Below are 11,306 nucleotides of genomic sequence, written 5' to 3' on the forward strand. Positions count from 1 at the left end.
GGTAGGAATGGTGGTGGAACAATTTGTTCCTTTCCCTTCACTCCTATTTTCCTCTTTTTCCATATAGCATGCTCTGCCTTTGAGACAGATGACCCCCTCATAAGCATTTGACAAGAGGTAGATGAGAAGACTAGGGAGAGCAGGGGAAAATAAGACCCCATGGGAAAATATTCTGGCCTATTTTAATTTGTAATAAATTACCCTTTTTTTGTTGCACTTATACTGCTAGAAAGCTTAAAACAAAAAAAAAAAACAAACAACAAAAAAGAAAAAACACCAAACATGAATTCTTACTTCTTTAAGAATTTGAGATAAGTGTGAAGTTAAAAAAGTAATTATCTGAAGGACTAGCTATTTGGGGAGTGAATAATCAGGGCTTATTTGAACTGTAAGTTTCACCGTGGGTCTAGTTAGGACTGGCTAACAAAAAGCTTACAAAGCCGACTGCAATTTATCGTGGGATTAGCATCTTGTCTTAGCAATCTTCCTCTGTCTTTAAATAAAACATCATTTCCAATTCCTTTTAAAATGCAGTTGTGAGAGGACAGAACTTTGTATACAAACTCTGTTTACCCTCTTAGCAATTTGCCAGTAACACGAGTAGCTGTAAAGATCTATATAGAGTGAGATTTTGAACTAATTCCAGCAGGTGGAACTAGCGGATGGCTTAAAGATTTCTCTGGCTGTCCTGTCTCCTAGGTAGTCCTTAGCTGCTCTGTATGATGTTTGCTAGATACAGAACCGTATCTGGATTTCTGTTTTTTTCCTGCTCTACACCGCTAACAGATACTTACTTTTCTTAGCCTAGTGCTAACTGTTTCTATGGGTCAGTAAGTGTTTTGTCACCATGAACTTTTTAATGACCTCGAGGACAGTCAGCTTTATGCCTCTGGGATAATTTACACCGGCTGGAAAGTTACATAGTGTTCCTGTATTCTGTTCGGTGGTGGGGCCATATTTCCCGCTGACCTTCCCCCATTGACGTCAGTGGAGTTACAACAGTAGAGAATTTGGCCCACTCTCCGTCAAGTGAAGCTATGGCCCAGCAGTAATGGTGGTAGTGTTATGACTCTAATTTGCCCAACCTTTATTTTGCTGAAGGATGGGAAAGGTCTGCACCTTTCCTGAGAGCTATCCCATCCTTTTTCAAAATACATGAATACACTAACCTTGAGAAATCAGGTTAATTCAGCCTATTTTCTGCCTTGGAAAATACAGCAGGTGCAGAATGCAGGAGCCTGTGTTCTGCTTGTTAAGCAGGGATTTGTGCAAAGGCTACAGTCTGTCTCCGCTGCACAGCCTGCGCTGGCTGCTCATGTGTCTCTGAGTGGATTTTGGAGGTGTGTGTTAAAGCCTGACGCCTAGCTATCTGAGAGATGACCTCTGCCTCTGTTGTGTTTCCAAGGCAGTTGAGCTGACAGCCTCTCTGTGATAAAACATTGAGCAATCCAGGAAAAGCCAAGCCTCTACTGACAGCACGGCTGGTTTGGGACTGCAGTTCCTGTCCCAGGGTCACAGAGCTTGGACTCAGTAAAAAACAAAAATGAATTTTTAGGGCAAGCTGAAGAGAGAATGATTTGGGCAACGTCTCTTTTGATGTTAACTAGGGGTTAGGGTCTAATTCCCATCCAAGGTAAGGCAGCCCCCTTTTGATTGCATGGTAAAAAAATATTGACATTTTCAAACCATGAAAAGGAAGATGTTTAAAGAAATTGAAGACATTTTCTGAACACATATTCTGACAATAAACATTTGAAATGTTGTTTTATTGAGATCTAAGCTTACAAAATCTGATAAAATAGCTTCAAATTGAACATCCATAAAAAAATCCATGTAATACATGCTTTCTGCAGAAGTTGCTGCATAAAATATTAAGCTGAGTGGACCTAGCATTCTTTCAAGCATGAAACAACCTTAATTCTTCTGCAGGTACAAAGACTAGCACAGCCCAACTAGGGCCACTCATTATTTGAGGAAACAGGGAATCAGAAAAGCAGAAAGTCTCTTCTAATTTCTGAATAAAACATAGCTAGGAGAGCTCTACCAGTCTGAAATCTGGAAAGACAGAATGACCATAGAAAGTCGGGGTGGTTTCTTCACTGCAGATAGTGGTTGCTTTGTAAAAAGTCAGTATAAAAGTGGTTTGTTAGTGATTGGTTAAACTTTCTTTTTCTTTTTTAACTGTCTAACATATTTAATGTGGCTTTATTCAGCTACCAAAAATACTGGATTTGTTGCTTCTACGTAACACTACTAAGACTTCTAAATAACTAACTACATCCATAGCCAGATAATAGTTTGATACAAATCTTTAATGAAAATGGGTAAATTATCTATTAAAAAAACATCAGCCCTTCACAATTTTCTGACATAAAATACAAACCTGTTTCTTAAGCTACAAATTTGCTTAAATAGTGTGCAGACTTGCAGCATACATACCTTTATAGCAAAGAAGGGACTAATTTTAGTATAGGAGTTGTTGTTAATTAAAAATTAATTCATTTTGGTTACCAATCAAGTAGAATCAACCTCTCTTAGGGAAAACAACCAAAAATCCAATTGCAGAAGAAGATAAATCTATCACTATACCCAACATTTCCCTGCTCACTGATGTAATTTGGTCATTTGAATCACTTTGATTAAATTCTGCCCACTCTGCGTGATTGTGCTTCTGGTTCAATGGCTTCTTCAAGCTAGGGCAGAACGCAGCATGTGCTTGACCCTGATCATTGGTTTGCATCTGTTCTAGAGCACCCCAGAGAGGTGACCTTGCATTGACACTGCCTGTTTTGGATCATACGGTTTACTCCCTGCTATTACATGGTGGAGATCTTTGCCTATGCTTGCCCAGTGGTTTCTTCATACCTGCCTACCTGAGATAAAGCAGCTTTGAATAACAGTGGCCTGAAACTTCTGTGGCTGGTTGCTATCATGAGAACATAAAACTGACTCTGTCGAGTCAGAGCAAAACCCAGCTTGCTCAGCAGTCTGCCTCTGACCAAAGTCAACAGCCGGCACCTCAGGGAAGGAGGCTGAGAATACAGAAAATACCGAGTGGTATGGCCGTCAAGCACCCTTCTGGCCTGCAGTGATACGTAGCCTTGGGACTTACTGAAACACATGGTGTCTTTGAATTTGAGTCCTCTGAGGATTTTTTTGGTGCATTCTTGCAGGCTGTGATTTATGTCCTCTTTGTTTTTTTCCCCTCCAGCTGTTTTATTCTGTTCAGTCAGGTTCATCTGGCCATGCTTAATTTGTAGGGGATGTGTGTGTGGCAGTACAGATGAGCAAAGAATAATTGATACAATTATGGGAATATGGAAACTGGATTGTAAAGCATAAAAGATGAGAGGTGCAGAATCATTAAGCTGAGTGCTCTGCAGAATGTGTTCAGGGTAGACTGACAAGGACTTTCTTTCTAGATCTAATGATACTGAAGATTTAATGGGCAGTACTTGAAGACAGAATTTATTCTTCCATGCTGTCAATGCCCTCATAACTTGTGAGTGGCAGACTAAAGTGGGCTATAAAGGACTGTGGAAGGGCCATCAATAATGAAGTAAGAAAAATAATGTGCATCCTCTAAACACCAGCAGTAGTGAGTCCTGATGAATGAGCTGCAGAAAGGTAATGGCATGGTTTAGGCAGCTGACAAAAGAGCAGGAAGGGAAGACCATGGCTGTGGCTGGTGTTGAGGACCATTCCTCAAAGCCTCTGCAAGCACTTGCAGTGTTGGGCCAGGGAGTCTGTTAAGACCCCTGAAGCGTTGCAGCACGTTCCATGGCTCCTCTTTCCTTAGCCAGACTGGGAAGTTGGAGAGGAAAGTGTGAGGACCTGTGACCTATGCCAGTCAATTGCCAGCACCACTAATTTTGGCCTGGAGACTGTGGCTATCACATTGGCATAGGACAGGACTTTGCTCTGATTAGAGAAGGACCTGCCTGAGAGTCCATGTAGTTGAAACAAGCAAAACTGACATCTTCTGGCGTAATCTCTAGGATCAACTCAGTGCTCCCAGTGAAGAGAAATACTTTTGAAATGTTCAGAGAGTATGGACACTAGTGTCTCCATGAGTGAACTTGACATCTGTCCTTCTCATCCTAAAGTGGTGGTGTTCAGCTTGCACAGTAGCACCTGCGTCATCATTGTGTACCTGAGTGACGTAAATTTATTCTTGCTGGAGGAACAACTAGACATTGAGGGCCTTATGAGTTTAGCTGTGATTGAATCATGCACAAAATATTTGGATGTTTAACTGCACTTTTCATCCAAGTCCACAAAGAAACAGATTAAACTTCCCTCTTCCCTGTGAGATGGCTAGACTTTGCTGGCTCCACTTTGTGCATAGGGAAAACAAAGCTGGAGAGAGCTTAGATGGTGTGCTGAAAGTCATGGCATGAAGCAGTGGCAGAGTTAAGAATATGACCTGGTGTTCAACTCTAAGAACAAGGCATGTGGGTAAGAACATGTTACCTGAATATGCAATGACTGAAATTTAAAAATGGTGCATTTATTAGGGCATTTTCTGTCATTGCCAAGAAAAAAAGCATAAACTGGAACTGTTGATTCCATTTCTTCATAAATAGTCATCTTTTTCTTTGCTCTTCCACACTAGACCTCTGACTTGGATTGAAGAAAGGGGACCAGGAATGAGACGTGAAAAGAAAATCAACTTCTGTTTCACAAGCGGCTGCCTGGAGAACTTCCCTCAAGCCCCAAGATCTGCTGTGGGCCTTTTCATGCAGGATCAGAACCTTTTTGCCAAAAAACTCCTGGGCCAGGTATCCAAGGAGGAGCTGGCTGCTGAGAAATGGCGAATTCTGCGGTGTCTTGACCTTGCCGAGGTGATCCAACAGCACTGTGAACAGCCAGAGAAAATCTCTTCCTGAGACTGCTCTTTGGGAAGGAGGAACATGGCAGACAGGAAAGCTGTAGGCTTAGAGCTCACTGTTGCCATCACTGTTGCTATTTCTGTTTCATTACCTTCTTTTTGACTAGTTGTGATTCCTAGGCTCTCCGGTTGGGCTGGAGGGCCTGGACTATACCCTGTGCCTTCTGATTCACACCAGAACAAAGCAACATTACTCTGCTCCAATGCATTGTTGTCCTTCCAGGCAGATAGGAACCTAGCAGCAGCAAGCTTTCCTGTGATTCAGTTGGAAACGTACCTGAGAGCAGATCCTGGAGGACTGCAAATACTAGATATGGTTTTCCCTCCTAAGGATTTTTTTTCCCCTCTAGATAAATCTGAAAATGAGATGTGTCTTACTTAGTAGTATTAATGTAGTGTTATCTAGAAAGTATTAGCTACAATGAAGTTCTAGGTGAATTTTCCACCTCTTACTTGATCTGCAGAACTTGTACCACTACAGTCCTGACCTTTTCTTCCAGATGTCCTGAATTGTTCTGTGTGCTTGCTCTAATTAGTTGTTGTGCCTCTCTGGGGTTTTTTTTTGTGGTGGGTTTTTTCACATTGCAAATCATCTACCTTCAAATAGAATCTATACTGGTATCAGACCAGAATATAAGAAATATCTTGTCTCTTGGTAGATGCCACGCTGAGTTCACTCACTTAATTTCTCTGGTGCCCTGTGCCAACATAGAAATCTTTTTCCAGCAGAGATTAGAACAGTACATTAAATTAACACATCACCTGCCTGCTTTCTACTGAATCTAAATATTTTCCTTTTTTTGTACTGGAAGCAGCATACTATTGTCCTTCATTTGCATTTGTTATTTAATTCAGCATGTGAATGGATCACTGCTAAAAATAATATAAAACCTGTCTTTAAAAAAAAAAACTAATGCGCTCCTGGAAAGAGTGAAATTCATTATAAAGGGTGATAAAATTAGAATAGAACTGTAGAAAATGGAGCAATTTACAAATATAGCCATGCAGTTATGGTGTATGACACCTGTGGGGATGGGTCTTTAGCATTTTACAGTAGTCCCAGGGTCATGTATGAAGACATTATCACTTCCCTAAAGAAGCATTTTAGCTTTAGGAGAAGCCTAAACACTGCACAAAACTAATAACAATTCCTCTGTTTGTCTTTTACTTTCTAACTGCAGCATCTGTTGGTGCTATATTAGCAGCAAACTTCGGTCTGTGCCGTTGTTCTTTCAACCACACACCATCATTTCCTTTCCACGTTATTACTTGGGCAATTTTTTAATAAGGGAGCATATATGTTGTGAATGTATACATAATGACAGCCTGTCAATATTGATGGAAAACAGTCTTCCTTTGGGTAAATCATGTTCATGCAGAACATGATTTAATTGAGCAGGAAAGACTATTTTTTTCCCAAATCAGTCAGATTTTAGGAGCAACTGGAGCTTGATACATGAATGAATTCTGCATGTGAAATTTGTTTAAATCTACTCTATCTGTTAAAATCAGTGAAAACCCTCCTATTGACTTCAGTGGATTGAAATCCATGTGGGTTGGCAGCAGATTTGTGCAGGCAGGTCATGCATCTGTCTGAACCTTACTGAGGACACCTTACTGAGCATTCACAGGGACTTCTTTACCAATGTGATGGACATTGCCTGGGCAGATCTGATGCTGTATGAGGGGAAAAAGTGGGTTTGTGGCAAAATGCAAAAAGTCCATCTGGGATCAGAATGGAATTAGAATCTGCTGTGTATATCTATCTGCTATGAATGACAGCATGAGAGGTCCTGTTTCTTGACAAACTCCTCAGCTGTGAATATGGGGTGAATACCACTTGTTTATGAACTAATTCACAATGGGTAGCTGGGGAGGGAGGGCAAAGGGAAGGGAGATACGCACTCCCCATCTATAGGCATCAAAATTAGCCACCCTGTCTCCCAGGGTGCACTGTACAGTTGCTGGAAAAAGCAGTATTCCTCTAAGAAATGGGAAATAAATTCATGGGAGCTCTGTAGAGCCCCAGCATAACATTGTGCCGTGAATCACCCTCTGGAGAAGTTTGTTTCTATGGAGGGCGCCTGGGGAAGTCAGCTGGTTCATTTGAGCTCAGGAAGGCAGATGCCTAAAGCTGGGTATCCCACGCTCTCCTCCACCCTCCTCCCATTCCTCCCAGCTAACCTGCTTGCCTACTGCTGTCTGCCCTGCTCCTGGGAGCCTACAGCATTCATATGGCTTTTCCTTCAGCCCTGTGAATTTGCTGAGGTACCGCGATGGTTTGTATATGAGAGCTACTGGATGTCAAGCTTCAAACATATGTATTGTTTAACCAGATGTCAAACTCACCAATAAAATATCAGAGCTCTTAATCATTCCTTTTACTTCCTGTTATCCTTCATTAGCAGTTCTCATTGCCTGTGCTGAAAGTGGCTCTGTTCCAACCAGTTCTTTTCTCCCCTTTCACACCTCAAGCCCTGCAAAATCCTCCCAGCAACTACAGGCTGTGATCCTATCCTAAAGCCCTCAGCTGTCTCCCTCTCCTGTTTCAAAATTTTGAATACAAATTCGGTGGGGTTTGTTTATCTCAACTCATGAGCCCTCCCACAAAATTCCTGCCCTTCCGGTTCCATCTGACTTCTGCCTAGGAGTACTGGCAAGCCTAAATCTTGGCTGTGCACTTCCAGTTTCCCATTCAACAGCTGGTGTATTTGAGCAACCTTTTTGAATCTGCTAAGTAGAATCTGAAACAGGTATTGAAATGGGGTTTTTTTGTGTTTTTAATAAACTGCTTTATCATAGCAGAAATACTACCATCAGAAGAGTTTTTCAAATAGTATTTGGCATAGCCTGAACCCAGACAGTTTTAGAGATGCAGAGGTATGAAAAGGTAAGTATAAGGTGTGAGCTGGGCAGGTCGGTATATCACATTCTTTGGAGGTAGCTGTTTTTCTACACTTTCTGCTGGAAATCATCCTGTTCCTGTAGGATGCTGTAGGAATTCCACTGCAGTACACTGTATTAGCTCTGTCTGATGCTGTGGGGTTTTATGGAAAGTGCTGTAATGCAAAATGCTCCTACGTGAAGGAGGGATGTTCAGCTCACTGACACAGGCTGAAGCTTTTATCTGGCAGATGAGAGGCATGGAGACACTAACTGCAACACACTAGCTGAAACCTGGAAGGGGTGGTTTGATCCGAAGGCCTTTTCAGAGGACTGGAGATCAGGAGAATGGGAAATTTCCAGAGAGCAAAGAAACTAGGTACGAGAACATGCAAAGCTGTGTGGGAAGCTCTGGCCAAGAGGGAAAGAAGGTGAATGTGATTTTGAGATCAAGTGTTTAGCTGAGAGCCTGTTCTGTGGGGGCTGGGAATGGTCTGATTTAACTGTGTGATTACTGAGGACTGTCAGGAACAGTATGGGAACATGGGAGGTGGCATGAGGGGAAAAGCGAAGAGGACTGGGGGACACTGCGGGAGCTGCTTGAGCTGGCATTATTGAAGAGGAGCATGTCACTGGAGCCCCCAGAGCAGATCAAGCAGACAAGAAAGGAAGAAGGCAAGGCGCAGCAGCTGTGTAGACTGGGCCTGTTTTTTAAATGGTCCTAATATGTCAAAACTGGCTGTTTTAAAATTAGTAGTATATATAACATCTGAGTAAAACTGTGAGGCTGAGTTACAGAAGGCGTGCCAGGGATTGCAGGTCCTCCAGCAGTCTGTAGAGGGGTCAAGGTTGTAAAGACTGAACTGTATATATATTTTCAGCTCTCACTCACGGTGTTTGATTCCTTCAGGTTGGCAGTGTGATCTGGGGCCTTGGGCACCCTCAGTTTGCTGGTGAGTGGCCCACCAAAGGTGATTCTGGCCAGATGTCTGGCTCCGTAATGGTGTCTCCAGCGAGACTTGCAAAACTGGGTGCTGATGTGCTTCATGCAGTAGCGTTTACTGTATGTGGTATGCTTTGTGCAATAGTAATAAAACATAATACCAGGAAGCCAAGGTTCTCCAGTAAAATAGTACTCCAGTCTTTTGACAAAGATAGCAAGATACTTGGTTAGCCCTAAGTGCTGCAGGCTGGTTTCTACAGAGACTGATTTAAATGATGTTAAAGAACACTGAGAGGCGTGTTAGAATTTTTGTTTAAAGAAGGGTTGTATCACAGGTATTATCAGTGCAAACTTCAGCCTTAACCCAGAAGAACCAAGCCTTGCAATGGGGAGACAGGAGATGTCCATACAGTACAATATGGTGCTGTACAAAACACTGGAGCGAGTTCCAGCTGAGATGCCTCTGGTACCACGAGGGCTGGCCTGTGGTGTAATTTCATCTGGCCAGATGTGTCCTGCTTCTCAGCAGAGCTAGCTGGCCTGCGTGGAGCACTGGGTAATTCATTAGATCATGTAGACATACCCAGAGCTCAGCCCAAAGTACTCATTTGGCTCCTGGCCTGCCAGCATTGATAGTATCTTTCTCCTGTTTACACTTGTCTTTTGGGCAGCAAAGGGAACCCAAACACAGCTTCCAACCTGTAGCTTCTGCTTTCTTGCTGACCCAGCCTGGTTAAAATGGGCATTTTTTTTTCTTGCCCTTGAACAAAACATAATGCTCTGGAGGTACAGGGCTGCTGTATGGTGATGCCCACAAAGCTGCAGGAATCATCCCAGTGTTACAGCTAGCAGAGCACCAGGCTTAGTGCTTGTCTTCCATGTCTTGGCAATAAAGACACCTTACTGGGGCTCAGCTGTGTGCAGATAAATAAGGAGGAAAACTTTACTCATTTAAGTAAAAAATACCATAATCAGAAGTTCCAAATACTAGCCCGCAGATATGCAGGCTAGCTCTTACAACAATAAATGCATCCCAGTCTAATAAAAACCACTTACTACTTCTAGAAACTTCTCTAAAACATCATACTTGGGGCATCCAAGATCGCATTTAGTGTGAGCTGACTTTCTGATTTTGCTGCTGCTGTAAATGTCACAACCTGCCTGCTAATGTTCCTGTCTACCACACCTAGTGTACCATGCCGTCCTGCCTCATCTCCAGTGAGTCATCCCTTTTCCCTGATAAAGGTTAAATTACAAAAAGCCCAGTACCATGTCTCTAAAACAGCTAGATTGCCTCAATGTAGTGAATAACTAATTCCCTGAATTAGGGCTTTCTGATGTTTTGTGCGTGGGTGTTATTCAAGTAACAGACAAGTAAAAATAATTTTAAAATGCTACATTAAATATTAGCAGAAAGACAAGAAAGAAGCTCAACAGAATAATAACAATAACAATAATAATGATAATAATGATGTCAGGAATAATGTCCCTTTGTGAATAATCTGTCACTGGGGATTTTTAAAACTGTCCAAAACCTGTATTTGATGCAGGGATTCATAGCTGGTGTCCTAGGCTGGGTAGGCAGCAATATCCTTGTTCTGCGTGGTTCTTGAGGAGCTGTTTACATCTGTCTCTCTCTCTCTCGCCAACACCAATGGCTGCTCTGCCTTTTCAAAAATATACAATTGTCCTGTAAGTTGACATGTCTCCTTTGTTCTGCTCATTATTATTAGCATTACCTGTAGATAACATGGCTTTGCAAAGTCTTGCTCAGATTTTAAATGAAACAGGGCACCTTTTCTCAGTTTTCTCTGATGTGAAATTTCATTTTATAAATTCCACTGCCAGTGGATTCGTTATCAAGTTCAACAGTTTTAAGATTTTTCTTTCTAGTACTGATGCAAAATACACATTTATTATAGAAAAGGCCTGGATACTGACATCTTTGTATCATTGACTGTACCTGCATTTTAATATAGCATTTTTGCATATGGGGACTGTTTAAATTCCTAGTCTCATTCACATAGACAGTGTTCATGTTTAGACCTTTTTCTTTTACTATGCTGAAATTTATTTGTGTCCAGATTTTAAATGTTATGGAAATTTCTTTAAGACTTGTTAAGATGGGGAGTTACAAATGCCTTATCACCATCTTTATCTTATTTTGCCTTATGGTAAACGCCAACGAGACCGAAACCATCTATGGCACGGTTTGTGTTGTGTATGCCCTGATCTTGTCTGCTAGTCTAGCTGCAGTGAACTCAGGCAGAATGGGTTTATATGGAGTTTTTTATGCACATCTTGCCTCTTGCTGGGCATGCGTTTTTGCTTTGCACAGTGCAAGCCACCTCTGCTGCAAACCTGCCATGTTTTAACATTTGCTTCTCTTGTAATACTGTGTCCTGCTGTTGTACCATCATTTGTATGTGCTCATGAGACTGTTGCTCATATCTCCTTTATTACATGACCGTGCAGGTCATGACTGCACACCAGAACACTCCCATGTGCTGTTATAACTTAAGTTTTTCTGTGTTAATTTATCAGCCATTACAGCTTTCCTTACTTTTGCTTTTGAGCTTGATTTCATTA

The 11,306-nt window shown here is 41.9% G+C and overlaps 1 protein-coding gene across 10 annotated transcripts in view; it reads left to right on the forward strand.

The window, feature by feature from the left end:
• BLVRA (biliverdin reductase A) overlaps positions 1-7,267 on the forward strand; it is a 44,162-nt gene extending 36,895 nt beyond the window's left edge. For all 10 annotated transcript variants that reach the window (XM_075083721.1, XM_075083720.1, XM_075083724.1 and 7 more), the window contains one exon: positions 4,616-7,267. In XM_075083721.1, coding sequence (XP_074939822.1) covers positions 4,616-4,889 — 274 coding nt within the window. In that variant the 3' untranslated portion in view covers positions 4,890-7,267. The remainder of the gene's footprint in view (positions 1-4,615) is intronic.
• The last annotated feature ends 4,039 nt before the right edge of the window (positions 7,268-11,306 follow it).

The sequence above is a fragment of the Phalacrocorax aristotelis genome, chromosome 2 (assembly GCF_949628215.1).
Source record: "Phalacrocorax aristotelis chromosome 2, bGulAri2.1, whole genome shotgun sequence".
In the NCBI taxonomy this organism is placed as follows: Eukaryota; Metazoa; Chordata; class Aves; order Suliformes; family Phalacrocoracidae; genus Phalacrocorax; species Phalacrocorax aristotelis.